The 16502-nt window shown below is 42.3% G+C and overlaps 1 protein-coding gene across 8 annotated transcripts in view; it reads right to left on the bottom strand.

Moving 5' to 3' along the window:
- MSI2 (musashi RNA binding protein 2) overlaps window positions 1-16502 on the bottom strand; it is a 1055328-nt gene that overhangs the window by 773047 nt on the left and 265779 nt on the right. For all 8 annotated transcript variants that reach the window (XM_063953648.1, XM_063953647.1, XM_063953646.1 and 5 more), the window contains exon 6: window positions 7105-7197. In XM_063953648.1, the coding sequence (XP_063809718.1) occupies window positions 7105-7197 (93 nt within the window). The remainder of the gene's footprint in view (window positions 1-7104; window positions 7198-16502) is intronic.

A 16502-nucleotide genomic window follows, 5' to 3' on the forward strand; every position in this document is an offset into this window, starting at 1 on the left:
GGCCTATTAAAGTGATTACATAAAATCTTGGCACAAACGTGAAAAAACCATCTATTAAGCATATGATACAAACATCCTAAATGTGTCTGATAAATAAACAAATCCACATGTTGGGAAGATTTTCAAATGACCAGGGATAACAACCAGTGCTTTGAAACTGACAAGCAGCTACTGCTTCCACTTCACGCTCTCCGTTTAAGGGCCATTACCTACAGCACAGGTGTTTAAATGCTGCACCAGACTGATTGCAAGTACAAAGCATCCAAAATAGGACCTAGTTTATTCTGGGTGGCTGATGTGTAGTTGGCAGCAACACAGGCATAAATTCTCCTAAATAAAAATGTTCAATGCATGCACCAAAAAAACAAAAACAAAAAAGTAGTTTATTTTTTCCCACACCACCAACATATGGATTTAGTTTACATCATGCATATACCACATGTGTATGGAAGAAAAATAAAGCTAGCACACAAAAAAGTACAGCCTGTGCCCGAGCAATGATTAACCCACCTATAGGCATCAGTATTTGCAATCAGACAATCACAAACAGATCATCAGTGCATTTACACTTGTCGCTTACCCCCCACAAACATGGCTCTCAGGAATAAATGCATTTTTTGAGGATCCAAATGTATTTACTGTACTGGACTGTATATTAGAATTCCCCCATGTCCTCCACCCAGACTCAGCATGCTTACGAGTCACAGTTAGGAAAATCTGCAAAGGGCATGTATAAGGGGTGTGGATCATTTGGGGGGATTCAAATGTTTGAAAAGTCGGCTGTGTGGCTGTTTTTTCCTGTCTATTAGATAGAAAAAACAGACACCCAACTGACTTTTCACACATTTGAATTCCCCCCATTGAGTCTAGCCTGTCTAGGTCGACAGCCACTAGGTCAACCACTATTGGTCGACATGCACTAGGCAGACACAGGAAACCGTCAACTTGAGTTTTGTTTTACTGTTTTTGGTGTTGTTTACTCTGTAAAATCAGCGGAACCCCAAATAGTGCACCCCATCCCCTCGCATGGCGAGAAAGCTGTGGGCGAGGTTACTATTCCCAAATGTAGTCCACGTGGATCATAAAGTATAAAAGAGTTCAAATTTTTTTTAAAAAGGGGAAAACTCATGTCAACCTTTTCTTGTGTCGACCTTTGTCATGTCAACATTTTGTCCATGTCAACCTCTGCACGACAAATAGTAGTGGTCGACCTATTAACCGTATACCATGTATAAGTGTGTCCAAATGACTGGGCCTGTGCAGAGCGAATTAATTTATGATCTGTGATGTACCCTGACCTAGTACTTATTCTGCAACTTGACCCTACGCATTCACACCTATTTGACCTGTGCAGAAGCACACGGTCTGTACTGTTTTTTGTGTCCTTATGGGAGTCTTAATGAGCTGCCTTTCAGAGTGGGAAAGAGTTCTGGTCCTAGTTCTAATATCTTTGGCAGAGCTGTGGAACGATCCTGTTGTGGCTACTGAGTGTCCTCAGTGGCTTGTTCACAGTGTGGGGGATTTAGCGTTGTCACACCTGATTTAATACCCCTTTCCTTCCCGGGTGCAACCAGACTGAGACCCCTTCAAGACTGGCGGCCCAACCCGGGTTATTGCCAGGTTGGTGACGTCACCGCTGATGCGTACCGAGATGGAGCTTGAAGATGAGATTATCTCTAAGCGACGCCTTTTCCTATTCAATGAACGGGTGCCGGGTCGCATCAACGCTGCTTACCCGTTCACAATGCACAGCGAGCCAAGATGAACCCATGTTCAACCCTGCTCGCAACATTCATGTGCAATAACCCGGGTTATTGCTGGCAGTCTGAAAGGGGTATAAGTCTCTAACGGGAATATTCTTCTCCTGTATCCCAGCAATACAAGACTTGTTCCAACAATATCTGTACAGGCCATGCAAAATAGTCCTACTTGTCACAATACACTCACAAATTCTACTCATATTGTACTTCCCACTTGCCACAATATATCCCCACTAACACCCGAATATCCCAAATTCACTCGGGTCTACCTGTACTGAAAATCTCTTCAGACTTACCTCTCATTCTCACATGCCAGTTGGAGCTCCCTATATGTTTCATTCACCTGCTACTACTCTAAATAGTCACTAAATAAATACATTTTATTCATGTAGGCCTAAAATTCATACAATGTAGGGCTAGGCATGATTCGGACTAAGAAAACAATAGGAAAAGAGAATGAAACACTAAGCCTTCTGCAGAGCTGAGCTGCTGCTTAGCATATTGCAACAAGTCCTAAAATAGAGCTGTAACCATGAAGCGCTAAAGAGTGGTAAAATCCACAAGCAGGGCTGAGACTAGAGAAAGCAAGTGAAGCGTATGAATCTGATTGCAATCCCTTCACTGACTGGGTGACAGTCTATTAACATGGCATTTACCCTGGTCACCCAGCAGGGTACACTGAACCTCTTGGATACAATGACAGCTAAAAAAGCAGATATTTTCAAATCGTTTGATTATTGCGATTATTTATACCATAAACAGAAATGTGAACTACTGCAAATCCTAAAGAATGACGTTCAATCTTCCACAATGGAGTCATTCTCTTCTGCTCAATGTATTCCACTAATGCTGCCATACTGTACAGTATATACAACGGTGTGTTCTTGAGACAAACCCACTCCATATACAGCATTCATTTTAGTAGGCTGGCAATCATGTTGGTCATGTTGGCTAATGCGGATTGTCTGACCAAAAAAGAACCAGCACCAAGTTCTAATGAACTTTTGACATACAATTTAATTGAGAATTCTACAGCTTTATCTAAATAAATTTTTTGGGGGGAAGAGAAAAAAAACAAACGATTTAAAGTCACATCCACTTTGCCTGCAGCACTGCAGCCCAGTTAGTGAAACCATATGTGCTTCTCTCTATGACCTGCATATCAGCTCTTTTCCTGTTCCCACTAGAGACGTTCATTTCACCTCATGTTTTCTATTAAGTTTTCCTTTAGCTGTCCTTGTCATCTCCTAGTAACACATGCAGAACACTTCTCATACACAGCGACAGAACGCTGCCCCTGTTGTGGTATGATATACTGTAAGCACAATATAGTCAGGGACAGTACATTTTGTGGGGGGCCCTGCCAATACAATTGTCATTAAGATATGCTGGAGATATTAAAACTAATATAGGTTTATTAAACTGGATGTGTAATTACAGCTGCAAAAATAACTGCGGTCATCGCAACAAATTTTTAATAACCACGGGTATGTGCTTTCCCTATCTTCCTGGTATTCAATTAAAAAAACTGGTTGCAAAGTTTTTGCGCCCAGAACCCACGGAGGAGAAAATGTGCAGGAATCAAGAGTGGTGCAGGGAAATATGTACAGGAATCAGAGGGTGCAAGGACCAGGTGCAGGGGCATATGTACAGGAATAAGAGGGATGTAGGAACCAGGTGCAGGTGCATATGTGCAGGAATTAGAGGGGTGCGGGGACATATGTGCAGGAATAAGAGGGATGTAGGAACCAGGTGCAGGTGCATATGTGCAGGAATTAGAGGGGTGCGGGGACATATGTGCAGGAATAAGAGGGATGTAGGAACCAGGTGCAGGTGCATATGTGCAGGAATTAGAGGGGTGCGGGGACATATGTGCAGGAATAAGAGGGATGTAGGAACCAGGTGCAGGTGCATATGTGCAGGAATTAGAGGGGTGCGGGGACATATGTGCAGGAATAAGAGGGATGTAGGAACCAGGTGCAGGTGCATATGTGCAGGAATTAGAGGGGTGCGGGGACATATGTGCAGGGATGAGAGGGGTGCAGGGACCAAGTGCAGGGATCAGAGGGGTGTGGGGAACAGCTACAGGAACCAGCATGTTGCAAGGACATGTTCAGCAATCAGAGCAATGTGGAGACATACTGTATGTGCAGGAATCAGAAGGTTGTGGGGCAGATGTGCAGTAATTAGAGGACCAAGTGCAGGTATCAGGGGGGGGGGGGGGGGCATACATGCAGGAATCAGAGGGGAGGGGGAACCAGATCCAGTACCTGGATGAGGAGAGCTCCCCACCCAGACAGACTGGATGCTGTAGAAGAGACTTTCAGCATGTCAGGGCGGATGAGAGAGACAGGACTGCCAGAAGGTAGTATAATTGGACAAGTTAAGCTAATTGGAAACCAATTGCTTAATTAGTCATTAGAGGGGAGTGTCTAGGGGCGCTGAAGCAAGTTCCAACTGTTTAAGGAATTTTCCCCACTTTCTTGTGACCCTGGGGGTTGCTAGAAAAAGTCACTTTCATTCCTACTGAAGTTAGTGCGGATTCATTTCTCCCTGGTAACTGGATCTGGAAAACCTCACTGCGGCAGGGATTTTCAAAAATACGTTTCCAATTGGGTAACTCTGATATATTTGTGGTGCTGAGAGTATCTGCACATTATCAAACACACTGTAGTGTCCCCAAGTTGGTAATCAAGCTATATTTTAAGGGGCCCCTGTGCAATCACCCCGTTTGCTCTGTTGTTAATCCAGCTCTGAATATAGTATGTGGAGGTTTTGCAGCCTCTCTCTTCCATTTATTTACAATAATCCCCATACCACATTTCTCTTTTTCTATACTATGAGCAGAAAGAGGCACCTGCTTATACAGAAATGTGCAGTGCATCCTGAAGTACAACGAAGAAAGCTGAACAGTCAAACAGTATGAGCTGAGGCATCTGTCGGTACAAGTGTGCAAGTATAAAATGTGATCTCTGCATTAAGCAGTGAAGAGCAACAGGAAGCCCTCCAATCGCTTCCCTCCAGCTGCCAGCTCCCTCTTGCCTAATTTTCAGATTTGTATGTTATAACTTGTTTAAATTGCCTGCTGATATGTTATTGCAGATAGTGGGTTCATTTATTACAGAGATTCAGGTTCATTTATTACAGAGATTCAGGGTACTGTGTGGCTCTTTTCCACACAGCCCCAGACGTGTATCAAGTTGCCTTTCACTGGCATAATGGGCAGACCACTGGAAGTGGGGATGGAAAGGAAAGTTACAGACGGAACATCTGTAATATATTTCACAAAATCTGAGGACATGGAAATAACCCTTTCTCCAAATTCTAACATCACAGCTGAGTTTTTATGAAACAAATGTGTCCAATATAGAGACACACAAGTTCACACTATGTTCTCTCTGGCAAGGACACTGCATAATATACAGTATCAGTGTGCGATCTGGTTAAATATACTGTAGGAGATGGGCAGTAGCCTCCTCTTACAGTTCCTATGAGTTTATAAAACAACACAGTTGTGATACAAAAGGAAGCCACCTAGGAGTGAGCATGAGCCTGACACTGAAGCAGGAATAGAGAACCTGCATGCAGAGGTCACAACTTGACATGTTCTGTAATTGACTGTAAGCACTGATCTTCAAACTTTGGTAGAAGGCATCATGGCAGCTCCTAGTAATCAAATCTGAGATTGTAATATAGGTATTCAAGACTATATATACGAGTATTACCAATTTATCAATTCCACATCAGAACATATATGTCTAAAACGGAATCCCATTGTGTCTCTAAAGTAGGTCAGCCGGATGGTGATAAAACAGGTACGAGTTTGCAGCAAAATACACATACTCAAACACAATATTAATATTGCACATATGCGGTCAAATGGGCTTTTCTGCTTTGTACTGTGCCAGCTGAGGGTATTCTAGACTTAACCAATGAGACTGATGGGAAATACCTTATTCTACTTAAACCATATACCAGGAATCTTAGCAATAAATTAAATTAAAAGCCTATAACTTTTACATAGATGTGTCATCTGTCTTCTTTTTAATCATGGCAAAGTCTGAGAAGTGCACGAGATACGCAAGAACTACGTTTTAGAGCAGGGGTGTTTCAACATGCGGTCCTCCATCTGCTGTAAAACTACACATCCCAGCATGCCCTTAAAGCAAATCTGTGGCAGGGCATGCTGGAATGTGTAGTTCCACAGTTGCTGGACAGCAGCATGTTGGTTACCCATTTTAGAGGATAAAGACAAATTTAAAAGAAATATTTCCAGTAAAATTGTCGCTGAAAAACCTGACCTTTTTCTGACATAAGATTTCTACACAACCTTTGTGCTGCAGGGGAGTACTGGTTTCATATTCACAATTCAATGGTGCATTCTATTCATTAACGGAAAGTGCTGTACTATATTCAGGATGCAAAGCTCAGCCAGAAAACAATAATGCTGGAAACTCAAGTACTATAATACCTTAGCAGAAACTGCTGGCTAACCATTCTGCTAACACTGACAGCTTAGGAGTTAAGTTGGAACACAGGATGCTATTAATAACAATACCCAGTCATCCTTTTAACCAAGACCTCTGAAACCACAAATGGATGTTCAGAACAAGCACTAAACACAACTTTATATGGGGTTAACGTATAAAAAGGATTTTTCTTTCTCCCCTTTATATATTTCTCCAACTGTACTCAACACAGTAGTACATATAAAGTAGTGTACTTTTATATATGTCAACTTCCATTATAACCCTGCAATTAAAATACAGTGAAATGGCTCCAATCAAGTATTTGTAAATAGCAGACAAGCACTTCAGCCAAGTTTCTGCCACCCGCTATGGTGTTCACTGGACGGACATAATGAAACTGTTAAGGAGGAGACAGCAGAGGTTGCTTTGTGTTCAGTTCCTCTCTTTGTGCTGTGACCTAAATTGGCAAAGACTGAGATTATAAGGGGAACCAATTAGCGTGAACAATTGAATTCCCCTCTATATGCTCACCATACACCAGGGCTGGCCAAACCAGTCCTTGAGATCTACCAACAGTTCACATTTTCCAGACCACCTAGCTGGTGCACAGGTGTAGTCATTACTATTTAAGATGTGCTGCATTCATTCCTAACTGACAATTTTACAGATCTCCAGCAGGCCTGGAAAACATGAACTGTTGGTAGATCTCAAGGATCGGTTTGGCCAACCCAGCCCTACACAGTAGAAAAGTCAAGTTGTAAAACATATTCCATAGCACCAAAGCAGAAGTATAAGTAGGTACTGTATGTGGAGGGAAAAGAGCTCATATACAGTATGACCAAATAAACAACAGAAGACAACCAACTGGAACTTACCTTGCCATACTGCTCAAAGTATTGCTTTACATCTTCTACTACTGTGTTTGCCGATAACCCCCCTACGAATATTTTCTTTGTTCTTGTGACCATCTACAAGATAACAAAGAGAAACATGGTTTAATAATATTATTTGGCACAACAAAGTGGGTTAAAAAAATCATTAATCAAATTCATTAATAATTTGTATCCAAGGAAGGACTGTCAACTCAATCCAATTGCATATGGTGTGGTTGGTATTATAGTAGTAATATGTGCATTAAAAAGATGGAAGGGGAGTAACCACTGTATCATTGGCAGTATAAGCATTACAAGGGATCATTCAGACTATTGTTTGATTGCTCACTTGTCTGCTGATAGGACTGTTGGCTTAGAAAAATGTAATCTTCTGACAAAACACATGTTGTTCACAGACTCCAATTAAAGACCCCACATTAAAGGACAGAAAACACAAGTAAAAATGCAGGTGTGATTATCAGATAGCTTTAGGAGTACCATCATTCAAATAGCTGTTGTGTGAACAATAAATTATTTGGGTACAGAGGATCCCAATCCGGAGGAATTTACGAGCATTTTCATTTTTATAGTTTTCTTATATCCATAGAGCCCATACCATGTGTAAAATCCTACACATTATCCTTTAGCAAATACTGTAGTGCTAGGCATGAAAATTGTTCTAAAGGTCTAGGAACAACCTTAGTCACTTTTGTTGTTGCTAGCAACGGGTTGTACAGGTTTGTAAGAAAACTTCTGATTGGTTGCTATGGACAGCAAACATATTTTAGCAATTACCTATGGAACAATTTGTTTAAGAAATTTCCCCAGGTTTCTTCTATATGAGCTCAAATGCACAAGGGACTACACAAGCTCTTCAAGAAAGAACTTAGGGTGGGTACACACCAGCATAAGAGGCAATTGGACCAAATTCCCTTCGGCCCAGGCCATGCCCAAACACACCAAGAAGATTTAATGAAGGACTGAACAATCAGTGTTACGTCCTTCATTAATATGCATTGGGTCGCATGCGATGCCCTCCGATTGTCCATGCAGCAGGGTAGGCCGGAAAATGATGCATTCTAAACGCAGGAGCATGCAATCACAGCTACACACTGCATGATGTAGATGATTTGTTATGGCAATACGACAAAACGTCCCAACATTGTGCTAGTGTGTAGCCACTCCCTCCCTCTCTAAAAAAGGAGCATGCGCAAAACTGACAACCAAGCAGTCTTTTTAGGCTAACTATAGGCAAATCTCAGGGTGTATATGGTCAAAAAGACCATATACACCCTGAGATCAATCCTGCATAACATGTGTTAAGGAGATATCAGATTATTTTCAGAGTGAACAGCAAATTCATGCAGACGATGACCATGTTTGAACCAGGGCACATGGTCATCGTCCAATTACGCTATTAGTACTAAACCTGTAAACCTTTGATCACCTAACCCGTAAATATTTGTATGGTTAAATAAGCCTAGCATTCCACCAAGTGGACAGATTAGTGAGTTTAAGCAGCTATAACAATTTTTCTTTACTTATATAGATAGGATTCAATTATTTTTGCGGCCGCCACTAGATGGCGTACCAAAGGCAGAGATTCAATTGTTCTGCCATTCAGGTGCCCATAAACAATGGAGGACACATTATTTCTTGCAGCCTCCAGAGTAGCTAGAGAAAATATGAGCAAACTCTGCACTTTTGGGCGTCCAAATGGGAGTTTGGATGCCAAAAACAGTACTTTAGATGGGTTTAGCCATTTTATTTGGCTAAACCCTGTGTTTGGGCAACATGCGTGATATGCATTGGCTACCAAACACTATCGTGACAATTGTTTGGGCATCAAAACAGTCCAGTGTAGATGGGAAAAATTAGATGTCTATAACAATTGAATTCCCTCCATATTGTCTACATTACCAGAGATAGATTATTTATATATATATATATATATATATATATATATATATATGTTATATAGTAGTGTTCACTTTAGGATTTTTTTTGGGCAGGGTGCTGATCACTGAGGAGGGCACATTTTAATTTTGAAGGGCACATTTTTGGTGTGACGATTTGCGCACAAAGCATAGCGCATATGTCTATTGTTGTTATACATATATTTTCCCCTTAGTGTATCATATACCCATACATACATACATACTTACATACATACATACATACATATAGTAGACCCATGTAACATCCAACATCTGTACTGAGAAAAATACTGTATATGTCCAGACTTCTTGAAAGAATGGCTCTAGCATATAAATAATAAGTAGATAATGAAGGTTTCTTCCATTACTGAAGTAGTTCTAAACCCTATGTGTTATAAAACAGAAAAAGTTAAGCAGAGGGTTTAACATATATAGGTACAAAATAAATCTGTTCTACTATGGAAATAGTGTAAGCAGTACATGCTCACTGCTTACCCTGTTCTTTTCCTCTTTATCAGAATGCTGTGTTATACAGTAGCCACAGCAGTGATGTAATTTCCTCCTCTGCTATCCCATTCGCAGAGGACAAAAAATTGTGTTCCAATTTCAGAGATGGGCAAGGAGTAGACCACTGCATTCTAACATGCACTCTGACTGTTGCATTCTGTATACAAGGTGCGATTTATGGTCCTGCAGGGTACACTGGAAAAAGGGCAGGGTGCTTTTTCACATTTGAAAAATGGGCAGGGTGCAGCACCCTACTGAAACAGCCTAGAAGGAACACTATATATAGCACACACATTCTGCAGCACTTAACAGAGAATATTTGGACATTCACATCAGTCCCTTCCCCAGTGGAGCTTACAATCTATATTTCCTACCATATGTACATGCAAACACATTCACGATAGGGTTAATTTTGTTGGGAGCCAAATAATCTACCAGTATATTTTTGGTTTGTGGGAGGAAACCGAAGCACTCGGAGGAAATCCACGCTAGCACGGGGAGAATACAAACTCCACACAGGGCCATGATGGGAACCAAACCCATGACCTCAGTACCGTGAGGCAGTAATGCTAACCATTACATACATATTACTTGGTGCATTACATAGAAAATGTAATCGTCTTGCCTTGCTCCATGAAATTTACATTCTGGGGGCGATTCAATTATATTCCCCCGGCTACCACTAGGGGATGCAAAACTGAGCAATTCAATTGTTGCTCCGTTTAGATGTCTGTTTGCCGTAGGTAAGGCATTTCTTTTTGTAGCCTCCTGAAGTGCGAGAAGAAATGTGTGCAAAGTCTGTGGTTTGGGCACCCTAACCACTTCTATAGATGGATTTAGCCACTTTGCACGGCTAAACACACAGTTTTTAGGCACATCAATACTAATGGCCGCTCAAACAGACAAACAATTGAATTGCTCCATCGGGCGCCTATTTATATAGATGCCCAGCAGGGGGGTACGCAAATCAGTTGAATCACCCCCTATATACCCTGTCTCTAGTGAAAATAAACACTATGGGCAATTTAATCAGAAGTTAATTAACCTACCAGCATGTTTATCAACTGTGAGAAGAATCTGAGGCTTTTGGAGGAAAACTATGCAAACATGAGGAGAATATACAGTATGAGCAGGGCCCTCTTCCCTCTTTATCTGTCTGTTATTACCCAGTCTTGTTTCATTACGGATTGTTCACAATTGTAAAGTGCAACGGAATATTCTTGCACTATATAAATATAGGTAGAGTATCCCATATCCAAAATGCTTGGGACCAGAAGTATTTTGGAATAATTACATACCATAATGAGGTATTATAGCGATGGGACTCCAGTCTAAGCACAGAATGAATTTATGTTTCATATACATCTTACACACACAGCCTGAAGGTCATTTAATACAATATTTTTAATAACCTTCTGCATTAAACAAAGTTTGTGTACATTGAGCCATCAGAAAACAAAAGGTTTCACTATCTCACTCCACAAATTATGTATTTTGGAATATTTGGATATGGGATACCTGTAACTGTTAATATATAACTGAATATACAAACTCTATACATATAGGGGTATATTCAACTGAAGTCGAAAACGGACGTCTGTCGAAAAGACGTCAGTTTTCAACTTTTTAAGGTCGAATCCTGATTCGACCTATTCAATATCTCCCTAAATTTTTTGACAAGTCGATGAATTCGACTTGTCGAAAAGCACGTGGATCGGCAGAATAGCTGCCGATCCACGTGCTTGTGGCGAAAACTGGGCCAAAACCGACAGGTTTTTGCCCCCTTTTCGACCATCTCAGTCCGACATCAAAAGATGTTGGACTGAGATGTGGGACCTTAGTGGAAGACGGGGGAGGGGGGGGGGGGGGGGGAGGGAGAGCTGCGTGGAGATGGGGGGAGAGCTGCCAGGGAGGGGGTGGGGGGGTGGAGAGCAGTGCTGAAGGATGTATCACAGCCGCCGCTCCCGGCAGCGTCCACCCGGCTCCAGCAAGCGAGGCCTCGCTTGCTGGAGCTGGGTGGATGCTGCTGGGAGCAGCGGCTGTGATGCGGGGATGGGAGCGGGGCGGCGGGCTGCAGAGCAATACCTCTGATGGGCGCCCCCGAACGCCGCTGACAGCGTCCCGCCGCCCGACAGGTCCCCCGTCCGCTGCAGTTACCTCTCCCTGGGCGCCGCTGACAGGGAGAGACAGGGAGAGGCAGAGAGCCGGGGGGGGGGGGGGGGGAGAGCAGCGGAAGCCGCTGCTGTAGCACTGTTCTTCCTCGTCTGCCCGCGGCTCTCCCCCGTCTCCCCCCCCCACACACACACTTCTCAATTCGACTTTTTTAAAAGTCGAAATTAAATGTCATTTGAATAGCCCAGGTCGGATCCATTCCGACAAATGAATGTCCGAATGGATCCGACTTAAATTGAATATACCCGATAGTGCACAGGTTGGAAACCACTCTGCAAAAATCCTCTCATTATATTTGTATTTTAAAGAAAAAAATTAGCACCCAAATAAGGGAGGATCTTGTCAAAATATAAAGTAAAAACAAATTAGAATGAAAGAATGATAAGAACTCAAAATCTAATAAGCACATATAAAGACTCATAAGGCAATGCAAACACGTGAGCCAAAACAGCCTACACTTAGTCAAATCACGTATCAACTGTGAGAAAATGTATTCTTTGTTGGCTAAGTGATGCTTAATTGTTACTTTATAATTTATTGTATGGTTCGTTGAGCATAAAAAGACATGTCCAGCGTTTGCCATGTGAAATGTGCACAAACAGTGAAGAGCAGAAATTGAAAATCAGTAGGTAATAGGGTTGGCAGGGGAAGAGCTGTTGATAAGAAAGGTTGTTTTGCGATTTTGGCGAGGCTGCTGATTTGTTGTGTTTTTTTCCCCTGTGTGGCACTAGAGAAATATCAGCTGCCTTACCCATCCTAAACACGAAGAATCCAGAGGAGGGGGCATACAGATGCTAATTTCATCTTTGCTTTCAGTGTGGCAGGCAAGAACTGCAGAACCAGTGCTAAAACATTCATTTTCACATGCAAATAAAGACTATTATTATTTTAAAACAGAACTGCTATATGTAAAATCTGCCAGATTATAGGTCATAGTGTTAATGCTAGGCTGTTTTAGCTCGATTTTTAAAGGTCAAAATGTGCCCTGCCCCTTTGGCGACGTCCTGATAAAACAGCCTGCTGTCGCCGCATCAGTGGATGCAGTGGGTACAGCATCTATTCACATTAAAGGTAGAGCTTGGGGGTAACTCGGCACCACCGTAGGTGGTGGGCACACCCTCATAAGTGAAACAGATGGCTGGGACACGCCACATTAGCGATATTGAGGGGGCCATGCCACATTTTTGTACACTTCTTGGACGCACATGCATACTTTCCCGGCATCCCTGTGCACTGCCAAATTCCTAGGGGGGAAACTTGTTGACATCACTAAATTGCTAGGTGCAGAAACTCTTGCATTTTCAGTTTCGTTCCCTATACCAAAATCACATTTCTACAGTAGTGATATAATATCTTCTGCTCTCCAACACAAAAATTAAGAAAAAAATTAAACCGTAACCAAGCAGTCAGGGGTCTATTCATGCAGCAGTGAAAAGCACTCTAGAAGAGGTATACTGTGGACTAGTGTAAGATTTCTCCAGCGGTGCCCCTGATCAATGCAAATATTGATCCCCCATGCACTGGAATGGGGAGAGTGATTCAGAGAAGAATGGTAATGTAATTTTTCCATTTTGTTTCACTATTTCACTCCGCCATCTGGAGCAGCACATGACATACCTCAGGTTTTGTTACAGGGCTGTTATCAGCATAGATGACAATAGTACACAGTACATACCTAAGGCAGTAAAGAAATCCTCCAGGCACGCAAAAAAAAGGTCTATATTGGTCTGTATGCAACTATATAACCGCACCACACCTTAGACCAGGCATGTCCAAACTGCGGCCCTCCAGCTGTTGTGAAACTACATATAACAGCATGCCCAGACACAGTTCTGCTGTCAGAGAATGCTATAACAGCATGCCCAGACACAGTTCTGCTGTCAGAGAATGCTAAAGCTGTGTCGGGGCATGCTGGGATGTGTAGTTTCTCAACAGCTGGAGGGCCGCAGTTTGGACATGCCTGCCTTGGACCTATTGCTTGGTTTGTAAGCCTACATAATTATCAGAATGCAGTTGCACTATCCATGTCATTGGTGCAAAAGATCCACCTAAAATTATGTGGTTCTCTCAATACACAACTGAGCGAAGCCCATAAACATAGCCTAAATGTATATGACCTGTCACTACCCAGTTACACCAATTCATCCACAAGTGAAGATGCAAACGAGATACGGAAAACTCTCAAATCACCCAATGATCTATACACTCAGCTATACACAGTGCTAAAAGTCGCAGGAACCATCCAGAGAGTGGATTTTTGCACTAATCTGCATAAATTACGAAATAATTCATTTAGATTGGTGTCACCCTAGAGCACTGAAGCCTAAGGCTGGGTGCGCAAGAATTCCCCCTGCAAGCGGTATCGTTCATACACAATGAACAATATCGCTCGCTTCTCGTCAGTGACGATATGCACCCACATCCAGAGATTTCAAGGTGAATACTGATGATATTGTACATCGTTAATGACCAGCGGGAGCGCGCATGGTTAACAATATAGTGAATACACACCGGACAATGTTAAGGATATATCGTTCGATCTGCCGTATCGGATGATATATCGGGCACACATTGCCAAGTGTGTACCCAGCCTTATTTTATAGGCTTTACATTTTACTGGAAAAGAATAGCTCCTTCAAAACTCGCATCTTATAAGTACGAAACGCGACGGGATCTGATTAATCAATGTATTTCAATTGGAGAATGTTTTTACAGAGTACTTTTGACACATGTCCAAAATGCTGCAGCAAGTGTTTTGAGAATGTCGTCTACAAACTCTCTCCTAGAAATGAACTATTCCAATTTGTATTGATTACACGCTGTTTATGTGAAGTGAAAAGAATGTGTGGCTCTACTACAAATAGGGTGTGTAATAACACATAAGAGATAGCTCTGCAAGACTAATGCTTGGTACACAGTAGACAATATTCTGAACGATATGCCCAATTCCGACATTTCGGAACGACATATCATTCATATCATTCAATGTGTAAGCACTAGATCGTTGATGATGCGCATTCCTGCGGATTGTCAAAGACATCCCTGTCATCTGTACAAGCAGGTCAATCAGGGGATGTCGTTGACAATACCATAACTACAGAATTCAGCATGGCCCCTACCCCCTCGCGCAGCGCCATTCAAGTAATCGGCATGCATATGCACTTGCCGATGCAGTCAGCCCGCCGGTACTCACCGCACACGACGTATATCACCGCACATTGTAACGTTCTGTTTGTGTTAGTGTCACTGTCATTAATGTCACTACTGGCAAAAAAAACTCAGTTAAAACTCAAGAATGAATAAAGATACGGTAAAATGTACACCACTGGGTTTTGGTTTTTGGTTTGTTTGTTTGTTTTTTTTTGGGGGGGGGTAATTTTTATGAAATTCTGCATCTGTTTGATATGTCACATGACTGCCTTCCCAATGAAAAAATTAGAGTTGCATCCAAGATGCCCAACTTCAAGAAGGCAACCATACTGGTTACATAAGGGGCCTACCTACACATTGTGTGATAATAACTACCGATATGGACTACATAATCCACATCGGAAGATAACAGTGTATATCGCACCATGTGGAATCACCTTGCGATGCTGATGCGCGGTCCCACGTGATTGGCATCACAAGGAAAAACAGACTGTGCAGGCAGGCCAATATTGACTATATAGGAGGTTCATGCATCTGGGCACGTCAAAGGAAATCGTATATAGTCAATATCGGCCATAGTTGTCTCCCACTCCGATATCATAGGTGTAGACACTAGATTAATATTTCCTTACTCTTTTCCTTTTTATAAGGGTGTTTCCACACTTATGGACCACTAAAAAAATAGTGGAATATATTGCTAATATAATTTACTCCTGCTCTTCATTTTAACGGACCACTGAACTGCTGAATTTACCATAGTCCTTTAACAGCAGCCCCTGAAAACAATGTACACTTCTGTCTAATCCTATCCTGCTTTCATTTCCAGAGAGTTTGACGGCTACAGTAGCTCAATGGAAAATGCTCAATTTGCATCTCAAATTGATACGACTTGAGAAGGAGCTAATTGCATATAAACGGAAATGTTTCCCAGCGTATCTATATATTAAGCAAGGCATTAAGGCTTGTTTACCTAGTCACAAGCTTGGCATGCCATCATTTCTACACCAAGGTCTTACAAATAAAGTTATAATTGGGAAAATCATCTTAAGTCATACCTGACACTGAACACAATATTGTGTTTCATGTCCAGACTCTTGCATCAAATTCTAGATCACACTGCAGCAGAATACTGTATTACAGATTCATAAACAGGAATGGTTTTGCTAAGAATCACGGTCAATTAATAAAATAGGATAAAAAAACAACACTCCTATTTTAACTTTTTGAATGTATTCATGTGACCGGCGGTCTGCTGACCGACAGTCACATGACCTCCTCCACCATCCCGCCGGCTCAGTATCCCGATGGTCGGCATGCCGACCAACAGGGACTATTTCCACTCGTGGGTGTCCACGACACCCATAGAGTGGGAATAGAACCCGTGGCGACTGCAGGTCGCCACCGAGCCCGCAAGGGGCTTGCTGCACTCGCCTCTCCCCGCCGGGATCCCGGCGTCGGTAAGCTGACCGGCGGTCAGGAGACCGCCGGTCAGCCATACCACACCCATTCTACTCATTTACACACCAAATGTAAGTACAGTATTTAAATCTGCTGAGGAATCCCCAATGAATGGGGAGGTAGGTACATTCTCCCACGTCTGGGTACCCCCACACCATTTTCCCTCTGTATTGCCTG

Source organism: Pseudophryne corroboree, chromosome 2 (assembly GCF_028390025.1).
Source record: "Pseudophryne corroboree isolate aPseCor3 chromosome 2, aPseCor3.hap2, whole genome shotgun sequence".
In the NCBI taxonomy this organism is placed as follows: domain Eukaryota; kingdom Metazoa; phylum Chordata; class Amphibia; order Anura; family Myobatrachidae; genus Pseudophryne; species Pseudophryne corroboree.